Source organism: Gymnodraco acuticeps, unplaced genomic scaffold (assembly GCF_902827175.1).
Source record: "Gymnodraco acuticeps unplaced genomic scaffold, fGymAcu1.1, whole genome shotgun sequence".
In the NCBI taxonomy this organism is placed as follows: Eukaryota; Metazoa; Chordata; class Actinopteri; order Perciformes; family Bathydraconidae; genus Gymnodraco; species Gymnodraco acuticeps.
Genome location: NW_022991259.1, coordinates 302424 through 326495, shown reverse-complemented (window position 1 = coordinate 326495; position 24072 = coordinate 302424). Strand labels below are relative to the sequence as shown.

The 24072-nt window shown below is 39.5% G+C and overlaps 2 protein-coding genes across 2 annotated transcripts in view; one reads left to right on the top strand and one right to left on the bottom strand.

Annotated features, from left to right (window-relative positions):
* LOC117562014 (F-box only protein 40) overlaps positions 1-14925 on the top strand; it is a 38283-nt gene extending 23358 nt beyond the window's left edge. Inside the window, exons 5-6 of the mRNA XM_034239780.1 lie at positions 10266-12125; positions 14055-14925. Coding sequence (XP_034095671.1) covers positions 10266-12125; positions 14055-14237 — 2043 coding nt within the window. The 3' untranslated portion in view covers positions 14238-14925. The remainder of the gene's footprint in view (positions 1-10265; positions 12126-14054) is intronic.
* Positions 14926-14991: 66 nt separating this feature from the next.
* Positions 14992-18918, bottom strand: ttc36 (tetratricopeptide repeat domain 36). The gene is made up of 3 exons (XM_034239798.1): positions 18758-18918; positions 18336-18524; positions 14992-15324 (listed from the first exon to the last, which is right to left on the bottom strand). The coding sequence occupies exons 1-3, from the start codon at positions 18861-18863 to the stop codon at positions 15056-15058; spliced, it is 564 nt and encodes a 187-aa protein (XP_034095689.1). The 5' UTR covers positions 18864-18918; the 3' UTR covers positions 14992-15055.
* Between the last annotated feature and the right edge of the window lie 5154 nt (positions 18919-24072).

Below are 24072 nucleotides of genomic sequence, written 5' to 3'. Positions count from 1 at the left end.
TGTTTTTACAATACAAGTAGTTTCTTAGTGAATGTCCTGTACTGGTCTTAAAATCTCATAACATCAGCTTTTAATTTTCCTCTTGGATGTTCTTCTTGACCCTCAGAGAAGGAGAAAATGTCCTGTCTTTCAGGCATGTCCTTTCCTAACAAAAATGACAGGAAACATAAAACATATTATTGCAGAACAAGTGTGTTATTTATGAAAGCGGTGTGTTTGTGTGTTTAGGGGCTGTAGATATAATTATTTTGTAATTGTAATGTTTTTTTTTATTTCAACAATGAGCTACAAAGACAATCAGATTATGAATGAACAGTATGAAGTTCATCAACATTGAAATATATGTTATTATCAAAATAATATTTAACTGTTATCAAAACGTAGTGCAACTGTAGAAGCTTGCTCTGTTGTCTCACTGAAAGAATAACTTTTACCACGTTTTTTACAGACAATATTGACAGATAAATAGTAGCAGTTCTCACTATGTGTTAAATATCTTTGCCTTCAATACATTAAATTAGAAAGCTGACAAAGTCATATTGCTTGTTATCATCTAAATGTAACTTTTTGCATGGAATAAACCCTCAACTTAACTGATGTGTAGGTGATCTAGTATTTAGTATTGTTTAATGGAATGTATATCAGTGTATTCAAGTCAATACTTCATTCATTTAAACCAATATATTTATTGATTCTTTGTACAGTATGAAAAAATAGTCTTTGTACCTGAGCTGAAGTTCACTGCTGTGAGGAGTCCAGTTCTGTCTCTCACTCTCTGGTCCAGCCTGTCTGCATCACCTGGACACCTTAAACAAACAGATATATATATATATATATATATATATATATATATATATGTAAAGTACCATGTGTACAAACAATATAACTGATTCTCTTCTGTTGAACATGTTGGATTGTGTATTGTCCGAGTCAGGGGCCTTTTTATTTTACTGTAACTTTGGAAGTTGTGTTACCAATGCTTACTGTTTATTTGATACCCATTTAGTAATACAATTAATAAAAACAACAAGGTTTGGGTTCGTTCTTCAGATGACTGTGACGTTAACGTGTAAGCTCAATAATGAACTCCAGCTCAACCAACCATATTGTAATATCTAAGTAATCATCTTGAAATATGACATTAATAATTGTAATATACACACATCTTATTGTGAGGTTGATTTCACATACACTTATTCGACATTAGCTTGTCTACATACACTTGAGCATAGCCAATTTAAATTAACCTTAGATGCATACAGTTCTACCTACATAATAAAATATCTCTAAGTTACAAGGATGTAACCTTATTTTATCAACCTCAAACAGAAGCCGTTTGTTCAACAGTATTATCCCACTTAACACTTGTCTATTTCGTTGTAACCTTTATATATACAGTCTATGATTTTAACTTGGAGGCTACGATTACAATCGTTAGCACCGATGTAGCTACCACTAGCTTACATGCTAACCCAAGCCTTACCATTCATTACGTAGCTGATTAAAATCATTAACACATAAATAAAGCACTAGAATTTCACTTACCGCATTCATGCACCGTCTGTTTTAACCGCAGAGCGAGTCACAATAGTCCAATATATAAGCATGAAGAACAAACAACCACGGCCGGCTACAAGTTGTGTTTCCTGGATGAGCTGAGCAGGCAGAGTCCCTGTAGCTAGCTTCATGGAGCAGCTAGCAGAGAGACAAGAAGCTAACAGCGGCAGGCACTTGACAGAGCCGTCACTCAATGTGACCACGCCCTAATTTATGCACAAACTTTAAGACCTAATATAAATAAAAGGGTTGCGTTAGAAAACAATTCACTCACAGATCCATAATCATGAAGGTGGAATCTAACTATATCGATAATAAAATGTATGGAGCCAGGGGTAGAAACATGTTTTTTTCTGCTGTAAAGTTGGGCATTTTAACATGGGGGTCTATGGAAATTGATCCTTTCTGCAGCCATCGACTATCGGCCAATATATTAACTGCAGTGTGTGGCACTTCCGTATTGGCTTCCCGGCTCTACCCCACAGTTTGCCGCTTGGTTCTGTGCCAATGTCCGTTAGCATTTTTCACTCAGGGGTAATTTAGATGCTTCTTATGAGACTTGTGTTTTGTTTTGGTAAACATGGTTTGTATCGTCAGTTAGCTGAGATTATTTCCGTTAATCTGGTATAACACATTAATAGGTTCTTAAATATTAAGATCCCCTGAGACACAGTATCGTGAACATTTTTTTTTTTACATTACGTTTTTTATGAATTGCACAACAGAAAAATAATCGTTAGATTAGTCGACTAATCGATCAAATAATCGCCCGATTAATCGTTTTCAAAATAATCGTTTCCCCCCAGCACTAGGACACACACACCACGAGTAAAACGGAGCTAAAGCCCCGTTGGTCTGTTGTTGTTGACGAGGCCTTACTTCTAGCAACAGGCTAATTAGTGGCTAGCACTCATTACAGTCAGTCTACTGAGCTCAGCCCCTCCAACATATCATCTGTATTGAGTCAGAAACACAGCATGCACGTTGCGGTTCAAAACTAACTCAGATTGGAAAAGACTAAGCAAAGAGCTTTGCTAAATAGAGAGTTTTAAGCCCCATCTTTTGGGATTTCAGACTATATTTATCCAAATAGTATTTTCTCATCCTGAATACTAAATTGAGATGATTTTGTTCTAACTATGTTTTCTTCTTTACAGGCCAGCACCTCACATACTTACTAATTAGTGACAATTTGTACATCCTTTGCTATTATTTACATTTTTTTTTATCATGGCGGAAATTAAAGACTGTACCTGGCAGCCCTGCACTACAATGAAAACGCTGAGCGTGCACAAGCCACTACATCCACTGGAAACCCTCTGTATAAACTGCAGTTCCCAAAGGCCAGGAAGGGAGAATGCAGAGCAAAACCAGTAAAGACTGACCCCACATTCCGTAAGTGTTTAAAATATTTATTATACAACTATTTACAAATATAAAATAAAAAAATTAGAAAGAACTTTCAGTTTTTTACATGCATATACTAATCTAAACCACATTTTTTGTTGTGCTTTTTTTTAACATTGCACAGGCTACGTGGCCAACTTGATGGACCTCATCTTCGACCAAGTCTTTGTGGACCCTGCACCATTATGAGCGACCTGACAGGGAGGAGGTCATCGCCGGGTATGCTACACGGTTCAATTTGGCTGCTGTCTGAACCCAACATAGACATTTCGCGGATCAGGAAACTCCCTGCGAATCCTGAGGACAACGCAGGCCAGAATCACCACTCTGATCCTGCGTCCAAGGAAGCCCCAGCACCAGCTCACAAAGCTTCTGTAGGCTAGATACCTGTGACACCTGAATTCATTAAAAAAAATATTTAGTGTCATTTATACAAAATACAAGTACATTTCGTTTTTTTTAATGGGTTCAAAGAACCGTTGATTTTGTCAATAAAGTTCCGAGTTGATATCAAATTTGTCGTGATTATTCATGTTTGGATGGGTAAAGAATATTCTGATTTCAAAAGCATAAGGTTGTGTGTGGACTTTTGTTGTCGTACACATGGGTGTGTTATGCCATTGCTGTGTAGTATATAATAGTACATGTACAATGACAGAATGAAAGATTGCATAAAGCCATATATTTCCATGAACAATATTAGCATTCGTTTTACAATTTCAGTCAAAACAAACAAACCACTCACTGCTCTATTTGCCTCAACTTAGTCCACCATGTTCAGCTCTGTAAATATTCATTGCATTCTGCAGGGAGAACACATTCAGGCACACAGGCTCCAATCCAGGATGCTCCACCATACAGGTTACAGAGTCCTCAAGTTCCTCTATCCGTCTTGACACCTAGTGTGATAAACATATATTGAATGACATGTGAAAAATGTATTCTCTAAACAGACAACTTAGTGAAGCTATCAAAAATGTTACCTGTGGTATCTCCATGCAGCACACATTCTCCGTTCAGAAGGCATCGTGGCGCAATTTGCACATGTACACCTGTAGAAAGAAGTCAATAACTGAGCTTTTAAAAACACATGAAACTGCACACATTGTTGACAACTGAGGTGTTGTTGGAGAGACGGCCCGTCCACACAGCGGCGTGCGTTGAAGCTTCCAACGCTTCTGCCCATTCACTTTGAATGGGGTGACGTCACTTTTAGCCGAACTGCATCGTGGGAAGCGACGTGGAGCGTTGCTGGCATAGCTGGCGTCAAAAGTTGAGCAATGTTCAACTTTTGACGCCTCGACGGAGGCGTCAGCCAATGAAATCCCGTTTATGCAAATCTGCCAGTGCAAGCGCTAGCCAATCAAACCGCGTGTATGCTGGGAGAGACTACGCAGGTCATTTCCTCATATTCAAAAAAATGGAGGGAAAATTCATTGTAGCGGTAGTGAATCACCCGGTGCTGTATGATCAGTCTCTGTTGATCTACCGGGATACAAACCGGAGGAGCGAGGCATGGAGGGAGGTGGCAGAGACAGTGGGTGAAACTGGTAGGGTTTCGCCTGTTTGGGGATTTTAGTTTACTTCGTTTTAACATTGCTATTGCTTTGTATGTCGAGGGCGGAAGATTCATGTGATTGGTTGTTGGTCGCGTTGCTCGCAAAAAATCCCCAAGCTTCAGATACGCCCACCTCCAAGCGTCAACGCACGCTGCTGTGTGGACGCTCCGTTATACTTTTTATCACCCTAAGTTATTGAACTTTTCAACGGTTGTTGCACGATGTTGGAAGAAAAGGAGTGTAAACTATTAATAAACGCAATGGGGCCATTGTATATATGCTGAAAATATGAATGTCTCCCTTTATAAATATATGTATCGCTGTTTTTGCGTTACAAGCTCTAAGTTATAAACTGTACACATTGCATTCTTGCTAATTAGCCAAAATATGAACGGAATAAGTAGCAAGCATCGTAACAAACAGAGTAAAATAAATAGGGACAACAGCTTGTCAACTAACCATTCAGAAACGTCCTGCTGCAACCGAGATCTTTGCACCTCCACCAAAACCTCCGCTGCTTCAGGCTCAGTCTCTGGGTCAAATTGATAATATGCTTGAACACATGCATTGCTCTGAGATGACATGTTTATTCCACACTCGTAATCACAGCAAGCATGGTAACATGACTCTCGCCGGCTCATGCCCCCTCTTCTGCAGGGGGGCGTGGTCAGCGGCTGCTCAGAATTTTCAAAGACAGGCTTGGAATAGAGCGAAAATGAGCGAAACGAGGCATGGCTAAAAAATGATCTGTTTGGTATTTTGAAAAATAAAATGTATAAATATACCTTATATAGGTATGGTCATACACTATATCATTTAAATATAGCATGATAGGACCTATCATGCAAAATGCACTTTTGTACGTCTTTTATACATGAATATGTGTCTCCCCGGTGTGTCAGGGAACTCACCAAGTGTCAGAAAACACAACCCTCTCTCTTTTCCTCCATACCCAAATCTCTAAAAATGGGGCTACAACGGATCTGATTAATATTTGAATTGTTCTGACTTCAGAAAAGGGGTGCTCCGCCTATATGGGCAACTCTCCACCTATCAGGGGAATGAGAGACCGCTCGAAAGCGCTGGAGACGCTGTAGTACATATGCCAGGCCTGTAAGTGGCGCTGTAGTCTGCCACAAAAGCAGAATCAGTCTTTGCAAAAACAGGGCTGGAAAAGAGCAAATAGAGCGAAATGAGGCATGGCTAAAATCCATGATCTGTTTTGTATTTTGAAAAAAAAACTTCACAGACATGTTTTATATAGGTATGGCCCTACAATATATGTTTAAAATATAGCATGATAGGTCCACTTTAAGCTTTATATTTTATTCTGTACAACAAATAATTGTAACTACTATTCGCTGCAGCTCAAATATAGTATACATAATATAGAACAACATACCTACAGCACACTCATATCAACAACACACTTATAAAACATTTATGTTATTTTAACCTGTATTATCGTAGGGGCCTTGTAGAAAATATATTTCTGTTTTAATTGAATTCATTTGTGTTTATATGAACCACATAATGCAATCAGTTCTTAGAACACAATTATTTGGTTACTTGGTCTAAAAGTTTAAACCCATGCATTTGGTGACCACTTTGAGCTGATACATGTTCATTTCCATTGTGCATTTTAAGAGCAGTCTGAGTTTATTTATAGGCCTTTGCTGGGCTGTGTAATAAACACAGTACTAACACAGTTTCTCGGGTCTTTTGAAATTCAGCAGTTTCACCTATTTCTCCACTGTATGTCCTCCCAATGGTTTTGTTTTATTAATATGTTTTTCCAGGTACAATAAACCAGGCTATAGGCTATATGGAAATCCCAAAATGGGAAGAGGAATAACAATAAGCATTGGGTGGGATTTACGGCAGCTCTGCAGGTGTTAGGATGCACTCTGTGCCTGGTGTGTTGGTAAAGGCAGGCAACACTTCACTATAAAACTTGAAGCCAGCGATATTTTATTAGTCCTGCTGTGTGCTGATAGCTTTTGAAGACCTGGAATATTAATCAAGTTTGACTCTTTTTTCCTCTGCCATCTAAAGCTGCCCAGTCACATCTCAGAACATTAAATTAGAGTTAAATGACATGGAGCTCGCATGATTCATTAATCCCTAGCCTTAGAATTGCTCAAATCCAAGCACCGTAAATGGACAAGCTGTAATTAGCCTTTTCTGGAGCTGCCACGTTGCATAAGAGCTCAGGCTGAGTGTTTCAATTAATTTAGATTATATGTTCTGTTAAACATCTGACTTTGCAATCTGTTAGTACATTGTGAAAAGGAGTGTTTTAAAGTGTAGGAATATATTTGTAAATTCAGGATTAGTTTAGGAAGCAAGTTAGCTAACCGGGGTTGAGCGGTTAGCTTTTTCAAAGCTAACAAAGGCAACCTACCCACCAGCAACATCTTGTTAGAAATTGACTTTTTTTAATTGTTAAGTAAACCGAAAACGTAAAAAAAAGCAGGACTCAGTCGTAGCTGTAAACGGCACTATGAATAAAGCTAGCTTTGCCCCTGTTTTTATCCCTGTCTTCATGCTAAGCTAACTATCGTCGGAGTGTAGCTTTGTATGGATGTTTATGATAGTGGTATCTTCTCATCTATTTGCAGTGGCGGCGCTAGGAGGTGGCTACTTGGGCTCAAGCCCCGGATGTTTTCTAAAAAGCCCCGGATGTTGCACTTAAAAAAAATAATATTTTTTTTTAATATTTTTTTTTTCTTTTTTCAAACGTCTCGGGAGTAATGTGCAGTACCGGAGTCCACCAGAGAGGCAGCCACTGTGGGACATTAGCCTGCGTACTGCGTAGCCTGCCCTGAAGAAGAAGTGATCCTTCCTAGTGCCTGACGAGTTTTAAGCTAATAGCCTATACAGTTATGGATATTAGAAAGTTATTGTCATTGAAGCAGCCGGCGCCACAAGCTGCAGCAGCAGCAGTATCAGCAGCTGACAACAATGTCATCACCAGCAGTCAAGAAATTGATGATGTTTCAGGTTTGTTAATCTAATGGTGATATCTGCACTCTGGCTGACTGAGTAAGAAGTGAAAAAGAGTGATGTAACGTTAATGTTATAGCTAGTAAACATGGAGTAACCACACTAAGTATACCCTTATATGTTAGTATGTATACATAACATGAATTATCCTAAGATGTAACGTTAACCCTTCATACCTCAGTCTACTTTTAAGACACTAAAATAACGTATTCCAATTTGTATTTTGTTTTCACGCATGGAATTATACCGGCTCTCGTTTCAGTACACATAACAACAGAACTGACAGGCAACCCTCTGAATCAGACTCCGATTGGCTGTGACTGCATCCACTCAGAGTGTCCGATTCAGAAACGTGACTCTTACACTCTTTACGTCACAAACAAAGATGGTGGATGAGAATAGATCTATAAAACGATAAGCAATGCGCCAGAATCAAGGTGAGACTATCCGCATCCTTTAAAACTCTACGCACATTCGTTTCACCTTAATAAGTAACGACTATTTGAGTGAGTTAAGGCATTAGTTTGCTTCATTAAAGGGTGTTAATGAGTGTTCTCCAGTGCCTTTTGTCCGCTTTAAGGTATTATTAAGGTAGGGTTAATGTTGCTCTCAAAGTGCACCAGATTGATGTTTTCAACTTCAATATTTAAAAAAAAAATCTTCCCGGGGGAGCATGCCCCGGGTCCCCCGGGAGGAGGCAACGACCACCCTAAAGGATGTTCGGTCAACCCCCCACTTATAAAAAATAGCACTGTACCCCTGCACCCCCCCCCCCCCCCCCCCCCTGCACCCAACAACTCCTGGGCTAAGCCCCGGATCTCCTACAATCCTAAATCCGCCACTGTGCCAGACAATCAACAAGCAAAGTGTCAAACAGTTATCTTCAAATGTGCAGATCTGAAACACTACATAGCAATACCAAAAAGGAAAATAGAAACATGTAAACTTTAAATTACATTACTGGATCATTCTATGGCCTTTTAGTCTGGTTATCACCAGAAGCAAGTGAACACACATTTATTGTAAATGCTCCACAATATTTGAAGCATGATTACAACTGAATTTGTCTAATTTAATCACTACTGGTCTCTTTGTCTCGATAAAATATGCGCTGATTGCAGAGCCTATAGAGAGCGCCCCTGATAAGCCTTGTATTGTAATGTGAGCCAAGTGACTACAAAAAGTTGCATGAAGTAATCCAGATGCAGATTCGAGCCCATTTTAACTCGCATAGAAAATCTGTGAGCGGGATGACAGTTCAGCCAGCCCTAATTTAAATGAGTGTAATTATATAAAGGTAGTTAACTGGATCAACGCCCCATTATGTTCCACAGCACCCTATTGTTGCAAGTGAATGAAAGTGATGGCATGAATCACAATCAACACAAAGTGACAGGTGTGAAACTTTTATATTGCAGATTCAAATCAGTGCCATGCATTGATGATAATGAGTTACTTTATTTATTAAATTAAACAACTGCTGCTGTATTTTGTGTTATGACGACTGGATGATGATTTGATAAAAAGAGGCAGCTATTTGGGCCGTATCCATAAACGATGCAAAGTGTTAAGAATGCATCAGTTCCAAGTTCAACCAAAACATAATTTGAGGCAGAGACATTTCCTTTTAGCTAATAAACAGTAAACAAACTACCTCAATTCAGTTCAAACTGGGACATATTGAAATGCACAGGCTTGAGATTAATTTAAATAACCCTGTTACAAAATCAACATTTTTGAAAAACATCATCAAATAATACCTATTTTGATCTTACACTGTAACCACACATTATTAAACTGAATTTCATGAATTTTAACTGACCGAGAAATGCTGCTGGGGTTTTTGAAAGTGTGTGACTGACATCTAGTGGAGGATATGGATCATGAATGAGCCAATGGCATAACATGGCATGTATAGCATGTTTACATAAAAGGGCTTTATTAACCTTGTTTAGACTAAACTAATATTTTGAATTATGTTGGAAGGAAATGTAAACACATGCAATCACTGGTTGTGGAATATAAAAGTTTGACAGCTGTGTATAAACAGACGATGTGCTGATGATGTTTTTGGACAAACGGTAGTTGAAGTGTTGAGCATTTGGATTACTGGTTATTATCACCACCCTCTCACAGTGAAGCAGAGGTGGAGGCTGTAACTCGACCTTGCCCCTTAATGGCTGTGGGACAATGGTGCCCCATCCCCTTGGCTGTCTGCCCCTCTGGTGTGTATATTTATAACGTCCAGACACAGTGCAGGGGTTATCAGGGGTGCCAGTAAACACAAGAGGACAGGCAGAGAGGAGCAAAGGGTGAGACAGTTTATTGTTATTGTTCAACTTATTCATTCTTTTATGTACTAAAATTAAGATCTATTTGTGTTTTTTTGTATGGTGTTCAGTTTTCTGGTTGGGTTTCTTTTACATGTTAAATTATACTATGCATTTGATTTCTATGTCAGAACACATATATATATACATCCTTAGAAGATGATTCATAGTGCTGTATAACAAAACAGTTGCATGTTCTCTAACAGGCTTGAAACTCTTCTCAGAGGACCATTGTGTATATAAGCCACAATGGTGAGTGCATTTATTATTTGTCATCAGAAATGAATGTATATTATAAATTGTAATTATCATAATAATTGAAACTGTTTAACGTTTGTTACTTTAAGTATTTTAAGCCTTAATATAAACCTAGAAATGTCACCTTCTATGCTATTTATCTCTGCAGGTGAAGAGCAAAACAATAACAGTGGATTATCATAGGCATTGTGACAAGTGCTATGATGTCCACTGTCAATTCCCGGTGCTGATCTGTGTCTCATGCAAGGTCATCAAGTGTCGTAAAAACTGTAGCGCAACCTTCCATATGTGCAAGGAAGAGGAGCACAAACTCCTATGTCCAAATGAGATGGTCCCCTGCCTCAATGTTAACTATGGCTGTCCTCTTACCATGCTGCACCACAGGCTATCCAAACACCTGGAGGTCTGTCCTGCCAGCGTGGTCTGCTGCTCTCAGGAGTGGAACCGCTGGCCTGTTTCAGAAAATGATCTAGCCTTCTACAGAAATGTTTCAGAAAACCATCAAACTGAGAGAAACCTTGATGTTGCTATGGCTCTCAGGGACCAAGAGCTGCTGTTTCGATCCATCAAAATGAAGAACGTTTTTCCTGAGTTGATGGAGGAGGATGGTGCTGCTGGGATCAACAGTCCTGCAGGTGAAGCTATGTGCTCTTTAGATGTAGGTGCTTTCCAGGAAAATGGCTGTACAAGGATGGAGGAAGAACTGAGCCAAGAGGAGTTGGATGCTTTGGCAAAGACCAGAGATGTCGATGGTATTCAGAACTACAGCTCCTGGGAGAAAGTATTCAACAAGGAGGAGGGGGGATGCAAGCAAACTATGAAAAACCTGAAAAAGAAGGAAGGAAAGGGAAATGCAAAGGAAGAGCATGAATCCTCAAACTGTCAAGGGAAGACAAGAGACTCACAACCGCGCCAAGAAAATGCGTCTGCCTCTCAAACCATGGATGGTGTAGCTGGCTTTGCGCCATGGGAAGACGGGGTCCTTGAAAGGTTAGGTAGAGAAGTCAACAATGCCGAATATAATAGGTATCTGGTGCAAAATGGGGCAATGTTGATCAACTTTGGTCAACTCCCTGCTTGCACCCCGAGAGAAAATGATTTTGTTTATGGGAAATTGGAGCCCATTGAGGTTAAAACCGTCCGCACATTTAATGTTCCTACCAGTTATCGGGCAAAGCGTGATTATCTGAGGGACTCCAGACAGAAGGTGAAGATGAATGTCGGTGTTGACACAGCAGATTTAGGCGTGTCAATCGAGGATCTGCCAAAGTGTGACGAGATTAGCGCCACACTCCTGCACTCCCTGGAAAAGGAACTGAAAGGACATTTAATCTCAGAGAGTGCGGGGAGGGACGGTTTTTACGTAGATATAGGAACACAAACGTACAACTTTGCCTCTTCCCCCTTCAAACATGATGCAACGCTAGCTGATGTTGTTGCAGACAAACCTCATGGTCTCTGTGTACAAGTTGAATCAGAATCTATCACCAGAAGACACAATAAAGCAAGTTCAGCCTTCAGCTACATGTGTGGCCACTTCTTTCGCCGTGATGAATACAGCTCTCACTTTAGGAATGTACACTCCGACATACAGGCCTCAATAAGTGGTTGGTTCCAACAACGCTGCCCCCTAGCATACCTAGGCTGTCATTTCACCCAGACCAGGTTTCACCCCGCTGGTCTTCAAGCTACGGTTAAATTCTGTCAAGATGTCAGCGCCTTTGTCCTCCAGCCAGATGTCCCCTCATTGCTTTGTGAAGATGGGAAAACCTTCAGCCCTCAGAGAAATGCTTCACATAATCAAGATCCCCTGAGCAGCCTTCCTCTGGAGATACTTCAGCACATTGCTGGTTACCTTGACAGTTTTACATTATCTCAGCTGTCCCAGGTCTCCCATCTGATGAGAGGGGTGTGTGCCACATTGTTGCAGGAGAGGGGGATGGTCTCCCTTAAGTGGAAGAAAAAGATATATTCCCATGGGGGAAGCTCCTGGAAATGCCGAAAGAAAGCAAGTACCCTTAAGATTCCTTTTTTCTTTTCTTTTCTGAAATGCACTACTTTGGACTTCTCGCTGAAACCAATCAGTCTTTCCTTAAATTGAACTGCAGATGATTTGTATAGCGTTGTCTTAATATAAGATGTTGGGGGTGAGGGTTAGGGTATATGGCCACATATGTGACGGTTATATCGCCATACTTTGAGTGCTACCAGTCCTATATATCTCATATATAACTTTGATCTAAAACTTGTACAATGGTAATGGAAAGTTTAGTTAGCAGGAGGCCAAACTTTAATATCAGTTCCCCTTTAGTATCTGGCACTGTGCTATTTACTGTCCTGACAGCTGCTGCATTGTAAAGACTCTCCAGACCCTCCATAGTCCTCTCTAACAATATTACAAACTGACTCACAGCCGTGTTGGCAACAGTTAATGGCTTTCCACTGAAGCAGCCACTGGAGAGTCGCTACGATTGTCTGTGTCCTTATCATAAACCAGCTGCATGTGGGGTCAGGCACCGTGGGGAAGTGTTTCGGAAAAATAAATTTCATTTTCTTGGGTCGAAGCAATGTTTTAGCAACAAGACAGGTGAGCAAAATTATTATTAAGCTTTGCAATGCGTGGTATTATCAACAGCTCAAATATCAAACAAATGAACAGCAGCTCTATAGGTGGTAGGTAAATGTTTATAGATGTTTGCATTACACCTGAGCTAGACTTTATACCCCATGGCTTAGGCCTCAAGTCCACAGGGACGCCTGGTGGTCTCGCGGTCTGAGCCTTGAGGACGTCCCCAGCTGATTATCTAAATCCCTTCTGGAATTATGAGTGCTTACTGTATCAGGATGAGACTTTAAATTCTTTAGACTCATGACTACTGGACAGTTAAATACATCAAGTCTTTACATATTGAAGGAAATTGGGTTACACTAAACAACAGCCAAAATATGTCAAAACATCTGTTTAAACTCAAGTGCACACATTCATAAAGGCACACAACGCATCTGTGCTAGTCTGAAGTGTTTTGGAAGTAGTAAGCTACTGAACAAATGAGACTTGGAATATATCTCGAGAGATTATAGATGGAGGTTTTGATCGATCATGCTATTAATAAACACGCCCTAAATTTACTTTGTCAAACAATTTTTTTTTCTCCAAGAATTCCAAGTGTCATCGCTGGATTGTCTTATATAGATGGTTACTTTGTGATTGAAGTACTTCTAAATGAAATAATTATTCCAGTCTGAAGTATTTGGCAACTCGGAAAACATATGAAAACAACACAGCACATTTGACTGCTCTTTCAAATATTACATGTACCAGTTTGGATTGGATAAAAACATTGTTGTTGCATTCTAAACCAAAGAGCCTTAATATAGGCCCTAAAGTTACGCTTAACCAAACCAATTCATCTTTTGCTCACTGGTTACCTTTGCAACATTTGTATCTGTATAGTAGTCTTTTATCGAGCTAACAACAAAAAACCTACATTTGTAGGGAAAATAATACCCTATCTACTTGAGGTAATGAAGGATAAATATAGTAGAAATGCTTAGGTGTGTATTTTCACATTGACTCTCTGTAGCGCAGTACTCAGGGAACAAACAGCGTGCCGATGATATCAGCCATTTGGAATGGCCGAGGCTGGCTGCCAGTAAACACAACGTTGCCATCAGATGTGATCATCCATGGCAACAAGATATTGATGATACTCTGTTGGCAACAGCTGGGTGTTTGCTCCCCAAATGAAGGGCATCATTTGTATACATTTGCAATGCATGGTAACACAAATAACATCATGCCTATGTGATCAAAATACTCCGAGATTAAGATTCCAAAGGTATTGAAATAAATGTTGTCTCATGGCCATTGCTCATGGATATATGCTTTGACAGCTGCCTCCTACACTAACTCCAGCTCTGTCTCTCTGTTTTACAGGTGTGGGAGTTTAGCTCTCTGTTTTCCTCTGTGGACAGATGGAGCTTCAGCAACAATCCCTCCATGTCAGATCACCTGAAAACCTGCACCTTTTACCAGAGAGAGGAGCACACTGAGCCGGTGGCTTTAGTTTGCCTGGGAGAGGTCAGCGACAAGCACAGAGAAGCAAAGCATAAAAGATAATGCTCATAGTCCCATAGCTCAGTGGGCGAACCACAACACGAGTGATGCCGCGTTTAGAATCACTCAGCAGTGTTACTTGTCCTCCAAATATACAGCTACTGTAGAGCAACAAAAGGGAATGCTGTGCTGCAGTGTGCTTTAGCCCTGCAGACATGAACTGAATTGTATTGCAAATAATTCATTTGGGCATGGACTGAATTTCTGAGGATTTTGATGTGATTGACTTAACCTCTAAGTCATTGTGCATGTAAGTAGGAAACATTGTTTAATATCTATTCATCCAGTGTTTTTACGCCTAAATGAACCCTCTGAAGACACTTATTTCATAATTGTTTGAGATATGTTTGGCATCCTGAGTGGACTGATGTTGTTTGTTCCATCCTATTTCAGTCTTGTGTTGAAAGCATTGTTTGAAAGACACGGGGGAGCTGTTGTTGACTGTTTCCAACATGACAAGACTGACATCTGCTGGAGAGACACAGAGGTGCATCCTCTGTTAGGATCATTGACACATGACACATCATAATCAGGCTTCGCATCTGAATGCTTAACACAACATCACAAGTCCTCTATATCATATTTAATGAGGCATAACATCACATGGGCTGTGATGAGGACACTGACAACTTTGTTTATAATGTTGACTGTCTTTTAAGTAAAATGAGAATGTGACCCTGACATTAATAATTCTGACTTGCAGTTGGCCTCATTTTTCTTTTCAGCAGCATACATAGAGTGGAATAAAAAATAAATATAAACTGTAAAATGTTCTTTTATTAATCAAAAAACGTGTACACCAAACACATTGTCTCCAATAACTATAGAGTCCCAGACACTTGAGGGTTTCGTAGTTTGTCAATCACCTCTGAAAGCATTTTGTTGCACAGGGCTGCATAGGGATTGAGAACCACAGCCTGTTGTCGAGCAAATTCACTTCCAAGTGCAGCCGCTTTTTCGAAATCTGCCCTGGCTTCATCATTCTGGCAGTCCAACCGACGTAGGAGGCCTCTCTGCACCAGCGCCTGGCAGGACGTCCGTCCAGTGCTGCCGCTCAGAGAGATGGCTCGGTCCAGGTCCCCCAGAGCTCCTGAGAAGAGAGGAGGGCACTGTGAGGCACACACACGTCTCCACTGTTGATCCCCAAAACGTAACATCTTACAGACTGCTCTCATTCTGGGTCTGCTGCAATATTCATTCTGAATCCAGCTGAATTTGTTTTGAATTACTTTAAGTATTGTAAGTATGTAGTCAGATAAGGCAAGGCAAGGCAATAAGGCAAGATTATTTACATAGCACCTTTCAACACAAGGCAATTCAAAGTGGTTTACAAAAATGAAAGACATTAAGAACATTAAGAAACATTATAAAAGGGCATTTAAAAAAGCAAAGATAATAAAACATGAGTAACAAAGGTACATGAATAAAAAGTGCAGTGTGAGATACACACATCTGAAATGTTTAGGTATGACTCTAAATCATTGCTAACTTTTTAGCAGAAATAGTTTTCTTTGTCCTCACTTTCTTTCTACTTTCTTTTTTAACATATCCTTTAGTTATTACAAGTGTTTCATGCTAAACGAACCCCCTTTGGAGAATTATAATCTGCAACCCAATATTCAGAAAATTCAACGGATCCTGGGTTGATTTGTGTAGCATATACAATTAATTTGCTCCCAGACATTCATGTGGCTTACTAGTTTTGGACCCCATCTGTAGTCAAAAGGTCACCACTTAAGGTCCTTTCAGTATTTCTACTAATCACTTAAGCATACAATAGTGACTTTTGACTTTCTGTTTGATAGGAGCGTCCTCCTACCTAAGGTTAGTTTACGGGCACAACCTCACAAAACTTGCATGTGGGGACTTTAACCCCAATACACGTAAGATAAGACAGTTATTTTCAAATGATCATTCTAAATTCACTATGATTTACATTAATCGAAAAAAACTAATGTAATTTCACTACATGTATAACAAAGTGACCTTTTTTGATAAATACTATTCAAATAATATTAATTATATAACACTAAATTGCTACTGTGTGTTTTACATCAGTGATTCCGCCAATGCTCAGTTTATATCGCAGGTTTTGCATATTATTGTAAGTGACATGGAGGTGTTTTGTTGGGAATATTCAGAAAATCTTGTTAGTCAGCATGAACCACCAGGTTGCAGGCAAATTGAAAAGCATCACCTACAATTTCAATTTTAGAAACAGATGATGCAAGTCAAAATGTTAATTCTCCAGGGCATGAGTGTAAAAACACCACATTCATCATCACAGGTGCCAAATATGTTAAATAATGCAATACATACAAAAGGGGTGAGAAGTGATTATAACCGATACATTTGTCAGTGGTATGATATAATAATATAATAGTAAGTCTTTGCTTGACTTGAGTGTCAATGGGATCAGAATATATAACAATGATCTCATAGGCAGGAATTGGGTGAAACTAAGTGAGCAAACTAAGGGAGGTGAATCAAGATTATTATTTTATCCTATTGACAATAAATATTTGAGCATTTACAGTAACTTCAGACTACAATAAAAACGTAATAACATCTGTCCTTGGGCATTTTTATTTTTATTTCTTTAACCAAATTACAAAAATGTTGCTTATTGTGTGACCTTTTTTTGAACAAAAATGAAATAACTAACTTAATATATTTTCAATCCAGTCACTGAAACCCAGAGATGGCAAAAGTAAACACATCCTTTACTCAAGTAGAAGTACAGATACTCGTGTTTAAAAATACTCTGGTAAAAGTAGAAGTAGCCCACTGACTATACTTCTTTACTCAAGTAAAAGTAAAGAAGTATGGGCTTAAGTACCCATAACTACCAACTGTTTTATAGAGTAACTGACCTCCCTTTATATTAATAGAACAATAATGTCATTGTTAGCAAATGAAGGTTTCGATGCTGAACAGCGGCAAAATTACAACGTTTTCATTGGTCCCTCTTCTAATGAAGGATACACGAATCGTGTTAAAATCAATAGGCACGCAATGACTCTAAATAATAATGATCACGCCACCAAACACAGATTAAAACTAAAGTACAGTAACCAACCTGTTTTGAAAATGTAAGAAGTAGAAAGTACAGGTAGGCTACTTCTGTTAAAAATGTAAGAAGTAAAAGTAAAAAGTCACTTTTGTGTTCAAAAGCTGTTACCATTCATGATGTTCACGGGTCAATTTTGACCCATGATTTATCTCAGTCCAAAACACACAAAAAAAATGACTATCATCCAATATTGTTTTAACTACATCATAACTAACTTATAATGCAATTCATAATCGTACAATCTTGTTGTATTTTAATGTTATGGCCCAAAACACATTAGACCACATATTGCACACGTGCATATGTGCGTTCAGGTTCAAGTGTTAGTGTACATATTATTTGTGAAAGGTCGACTTCCCGTGGGGGGAGGGGGCAGAGGGAGGGGAGACCAGGTGCATGTTGCGAACAATTATTGTTACAGTAGATGAAGGGGGTGGGGTGTCTAAAGTCAAAGATGAATCTTGATTGGGCCAAAGTTGACCTCGAGTCACCCAAAACAATTCTGCTGGGTCTCCCCAGACCCGAACACCAATTTATACACTTTTTCTTTAGAGACCTTCAGACTTCAGAAAATCTGTTTTGTAGTGTTTATACAGTATAGCTGTTGTGGAGGATATCATGAAGCCTTGTTCCGATAAAAAACTAGAGCGTAGTTATTATATAATTTTAACTTGAAACGGGTCACGGGAGACCCGAACACAACATAAGGGTTAAGTACAGTAACAAAGTATTTGTACTCCACTACTTCCCACCTCTGCTGACACCTCCTATAAAAGGCTCTGAGATGCCTGGGGGATGCCCACTTTCCCCTTGTGAAACCCTCTGGTTTAGACGATATGACAAACAGCATGTAGAAAATAACATAACACAAGGAAAACTCAGGGCCTCTGCAGTAGCACTGTTGAAAAAGTGCATCAGATAGACACAGCTCTGAAATGATGTCACGCTATCCTCAAACTCAACAGTGTGATATGTCGGTGCACTGCGGTGACTGAGGAAAGGGTGATTATTGAGTGTGTAGCATGTACCTGCTGTGTTCCCCAGCAGCCGCAGGGCCTGGGCCCGGTTGTTGTAGGCTGAGGCTCGCTGAGGCAGGATCTGGATTGCCTGGCTGAACTCTTGAAGTGCAGCTTGCAAATCCCCAGCCTCTGCAGCAGAGACACCCCGCATCTCCAACTCTTTCACTTGCTTCAGCAACTCTGTGTCAAAGCCACTGTCTGGCAGAGGGAGATAAACAGGTTGAAAAAGCACTCAAACTCAATTGACAGGCACCGTGGCAAGGAGAACACAGAAACGTCACCAAGAACTCAACTTGGATTAAAATGTCATGGTTTTTTTCTAGTCACAGAATCGAATGTGTTCAAATAAATTCAATATGCAATGAAATGATAAACATAAAAAGCTGTGACATGATATGTGTAGACACATCAAGTCAGAAGCTCACGCTTACCATCATCAATTAATTCCTCCTCTTGGTTCAGGCCGGGGACATCTCCTAAGGGGCTGGTGGGGCTGAATATAGCCTGGAGTACAGCTCTGTCATGTGCCGAGGCCATCTTTCTGTTGTATGTGAAGAAAACAAAGACAGAAATCAAGACAACTGAACTACAGCTGGGAGGAGAATTCTTCCTCCCCTAACTTCAGCCATTTCCACCAGCCAATCAAAGAAGGGGGCGGAAGCAGAGGTGGACTTTGAGCTTTGCCTTCACTGAGTACATCTGTATTTGGTTAAGTCAAAAATGCAGGTCAGGCCGGCACGCTGCAGAGCTGCTGTTACACTGGGGGAAAAAGGTCTCAGAGATATTCTGAAGATCTGCCAGTGCATACTCATGAAAACCTTTTTTAGCATGTTTTTCAAACCTTATTGGATTTATCAAATACCTCGTTTAAAAAAGAGATGCCCGGAGTTCCTGTACAGTTAAAGCAGGTTAAATTGACAGAAAGCATACATTTATGAGAAAATCAGTAACTGCTACAGGATCTCCCATACAAAGCCCTGGCTAATTTTGATTTAGGATTGGTTAAAGCATGGGAAGAGGTATTTCCCTGCTCTCCAAGGAGTACCAGGAACACAAAATCTCTGGTTGATTTTTGACCAACCCAGCAGTAAACGGGGCCAGCTCCACAAAGGCCTCAGACTGCAATGACCAATGACACCAATACTTTTTCGTTTCAGTAGTTTAGTAGTTGCTTTATTGTGTTTGTCGCTGTGGTTCATTGTTATGACGTTTTGCTTACCAAGGGGATTTTCTCGGTCTGATCTGAACAGCCAAAGCAAGTGTGCAAACCCATAAGGGGTCAACAAGTGACTTAGGAGTTTCATCATTCTAGTGGTGGGTTTCCATTAAAAAAGTCAATAAACAACATCCTAGCCCCAACTGTCTGTAATAATAATCAAGTGCAACCCTCAGATAGCCAGGAGCTGACTTTGTGGGCCCAGACTGTCCCAGGCAACCATTACAAAGCTAACTGTCATAGCATGGTAGTTGAACGTTTTCCCAGTATCAAACTAATAAATGCTGCTTTGGTTGTGAAAGTCAAACTATGTTATCTACAATACTAAGACCACATGTACAAAAATATCTTCATACATTTTGTTACTTCCTATCTGGAACATAAGCCAGTGTGGCAGCTCCATCACACAGATCAATCTGGAGTGGTGGATCTCTCTGGAACAGGCTATGTACTGTATGGATGAACAATGTCCTCGTATTCACTGGAAAGCTCCAGTGAATAGAGCAATTAATCAGTTTCAGTCTGATAATCAGCAACAGGAATCCAATATCGTTTAAAATCCTTAACAATGGGGAACCATTACTGAGCAAGTTCAGGATGTAACTTGTGATTGCAGCCTTTCAGAGTAAGGCTGACACATCTGACACATCAGACCGCTAAGGAACACTATACATTCTACCACTGAGCTGTTGCATTGTGACCTCCAGAGCAATCAAACTTTCCCAAGGGAATTGTCCATTTGCTCATCATCACCAGTATTTTTACAGCGCTGGCATCAGAGTATAACAGCTCTGTAACTATATTCTGTAATGGGAGATATCACCATGAAATATTATGGCTAAAATCCTGCCTTCTTCTATAATTGCTGACTTGAAGGTTAATGCATTTTGAAGACTTAGTATGGAAAAATCTCCTCTCATTTAGTATTTGATGGTGTCTTGTGTCTACAGTCAAATTAGAACTAAGCTCCTATATTCAAATATATGGTGCAAAAACCATTATACTTGCCTAAAAAAATACAATAAATCAAATAAGACTGTTACGTTTTTAATTGTATAGATACAAATGTCAAAGGAAATAGTTGCATAAAGATGTGAATTGAATTATTACTACAGCATGTGCAGTGTCTCTGAGGTTTGTTCTGTCTGTGAAGTACCAGATAGCTCTATCTCTCCGGGTTCAAAACATTATTCAAATGAAACTGTCTGAGGAGTAGAAATCTACTTTTGGTTCAACTGTACACATTTAATACTGTGAACAGAGTTCTCAAATAGATACTGCCTTTGCTGAAGAAGTTACAAGCCAAAACAGCACAATGCACCAAAATGACGTGTGATACTAGTCCAGATGTATGTAAATATACATAATTTTTTCTACAGTCTTTGGGGGGCACTTTTGCGTGGTAACCTTGCTCAGACTACCATATGTTACTAGTTATGAGGAATACTATATAGAAATTAGGATTTACAACCATAATATGCAGAATGGCTCAAAAATATATTCTGAAAGTAAAAGAGAGAGGACAGTTAAAGCATCACCAAATCAACAGAAAATCTGTGTTTACAACACATGAGTTAAAGGAGACCTATCATGCTATATTTAAATGATATAGTGTATGACCATACCTATATAAGGTATATTTATACATTTTATTTTTCAAAATACCAAACAGATCATTTTTTAGCCATGCCTCGTTTCGCTCATTTTCGCTCTTTTCCAAGCCTGTCTTTGAAAATTCTGAGCAGCAGCTGACCACGCCCCCTGCAGAAGAGGGGGGCATGAGCCGGTGAGAGTCACGTTAACATGCTTGCTGTGATTACGAGTGTGGAATAAACATGTCATCTCAGAGCAATGCATGTGTTCAAGCGTATTATCAATTTGATCCAGAGACTGACCCTGAAGCAGCGGAGGTTTTGGTGGAGGTGGAAACATCTCGGTTGCAGCAGGACGTTTCTGAATGGTTAGTTGACAAGCTGTTGTTCCTATTTATTTTACTCCGTTACGATGCTTGCTACTTATTCCGTTCATATTTTGGCTAATTAGCAAGAATGCTATGTGTACAGTTTATAACTTAGAGCTTGTAACGCAAAAACAGCGATACATATATATATTTATAAAGGGAGACATTCATATTTTCAGCATATATACAATGGCCTCATTGCGTTTATTAATAGTTTACAGCCCTTTTCTTCCAACATCGTGCAACAACCGTTGGAAAGTTCAATAACTTAGGGTGATACAAAGTATAACTCCAACAACACCTCAGTTGTCAGCAGTGTGTGTAGTTTCATGTGTTTTTAAAAGCTCAGTTATTGACTTCTTTCTACAGGTGTACATGTGCAAATTGCGCCACGATGCCTTCTGAACGGAGAATGTGTGCTGCATGGCGATACCACAGGTAACATTTTTGATAGCTTCACTAAGTTGTCTGTTTAGAGAATACATTTTTAACATGTCATTCAATATATCTTTATCACACTAGGTGTCAAGACGGATGCAGGAACTTGAGGACTCTATAACCTGTATGGTGGACCATCCTGGATTGGAGCCTGTGTGCCTGAATGTGTTCTCCCTGCAGAATGCATTGAATATTTACAGAGCTGAACATGGTGGACTACAGTTGAGGCAAATAGAGCAGTGAGTGGTTTGTTTCTTTTGACTGAAATTGTAAAACGAATGCTAATATTGTTCATGGAAATAAATACTGGTGTATATGGCTTTATGCAATCTTTCATTGTACATGTACTATTATATATATATATATTATTACACAGCAATGGCATAACACACCCATGTGTATGACAAAAAAAGTCCACACACAACCTTATGCTTTTGAAATCAGAATATTCTTTACCCATCCAAACATGAATAATCACGACACATTTGATATCAACTCTGAACTTTATTGTTAAAATGAACGGTTCTTTGAACCCATAAAAAAAAAACGAAATGTACTTGTATTTTGTATAAATTACACTAAATATTTTCCAAAGGTGCATTTTGCATGATAGGTCCCCTTTAAGTTACAATGGTGAAAATAAGCAATTTGGTAATGTGGGATCTCCACAGCAACAGACACGAGTGATAAGATGACAGGTAAGATTGCTAGAAAAAAGGACAATTGAACATAGAAACAGAATGGCTTGTCATAGTTATCATTGGCTTAGGAAGTAACAGCAAGTATCTCCAACAAAGTGTGTAAGTGAGTCACAGAGATGAAAACGGTTCCAGCTCAAAGCCTTTTCCAGTTGTGTCCAATTACTGTAAGCAGTGATCTGGAACAAGAAAGAGCTCATGGAGGTATGTGCTTTTGAGACCTTTAAAAGGACGAGGCAGATCTGATGTTGAAGGATAGCAGGCGGAACAAAAAGTTTGTTAAGAAAATGGTCTCAAGTTGTCAAAGATTTTGTACTTTTGGAAAATGTAATTTTTTGTGCAGTTGGTTTTAGTTCACAGAGGATTTGGTTCAGTTGGTACTTTGTTTAAGTTGCAGCCTTAGTGTTTTATTGAACATGGTATAAAGTTAACATTTCAGGCCTGGAGGGCATATGCTACGGTTACAGATAAAATGCATTATACATTGCCAGTTCGTTCTTGGTAATGCCGACAGTGGAGATGTGACTGATTCCTGGATGAAGGCCTGTGTGTATTTTGTATAATGACCCAGCTACAGTTTTGAGTCAGTCGTTTTTAGATATTGTATGCAAATGTGTATATGCACTCTTTTATGTGGCTAGTTGCCTTTCAAATGCAAACAGGGTCAGATGATGGAGTGGGTGAGAAATAGATGTGATGGCATATGTTTACATTGCATTTTTAAAAGAGAGTGACAATATGTACTCACATAAGCCCGTAAAAACAGCTTAAGGCAAGGGAAATGTTTTGGGTGTGAAGTGCAAAGTACATTTTCTAAATGCAAATTGTTGTTGGATAATTGACATTGTATTCTAAGATGGTCAACAAGGGCAAACGTAGTACAACGTCCCAAAACATTTCCATTTGGAGAAACGCGTTGCACTTATAGAAATGATGGAAACATAAAAACACCATAGTGCCAAAACACATACAAATGAAAAATAATCTTCAACAACTTGATGAATCATGTGCAGCGTTTACTTTAATTGCTGCATAAACAAAACACAATTATTGCAGCATTTGTTTTATTTGCAGTGTGTTGTTTATGTGCCGCTTTTAATAAACCCTGCACATGTTTGTCAATTTGACGAATGTTTACTAAAAGATGCACAAGTGTTGTCAAAAGGTTTTGAAGATGTTTCGTCATTTGCATGTGTTTTGTCACATTTGTGTTTTTATATTTGCATCATGATTTCCCCTAATGGAGGTGCTTTGGGCCGTTTGCACCAACACACTCTCACTCCCTAAACGTCCAGGAGCGATGCTTGGTCAGGGTCCTTTGGCGTGCAGTTGTGACGCGCCGAGGCTCCTTCAGCTTCATATGTATTCCCATCGGCGGCGGTATTTGACGCTCAGGGAAGCACCGCATCCGTTTATGTCGGCAGCTCTTTGTTA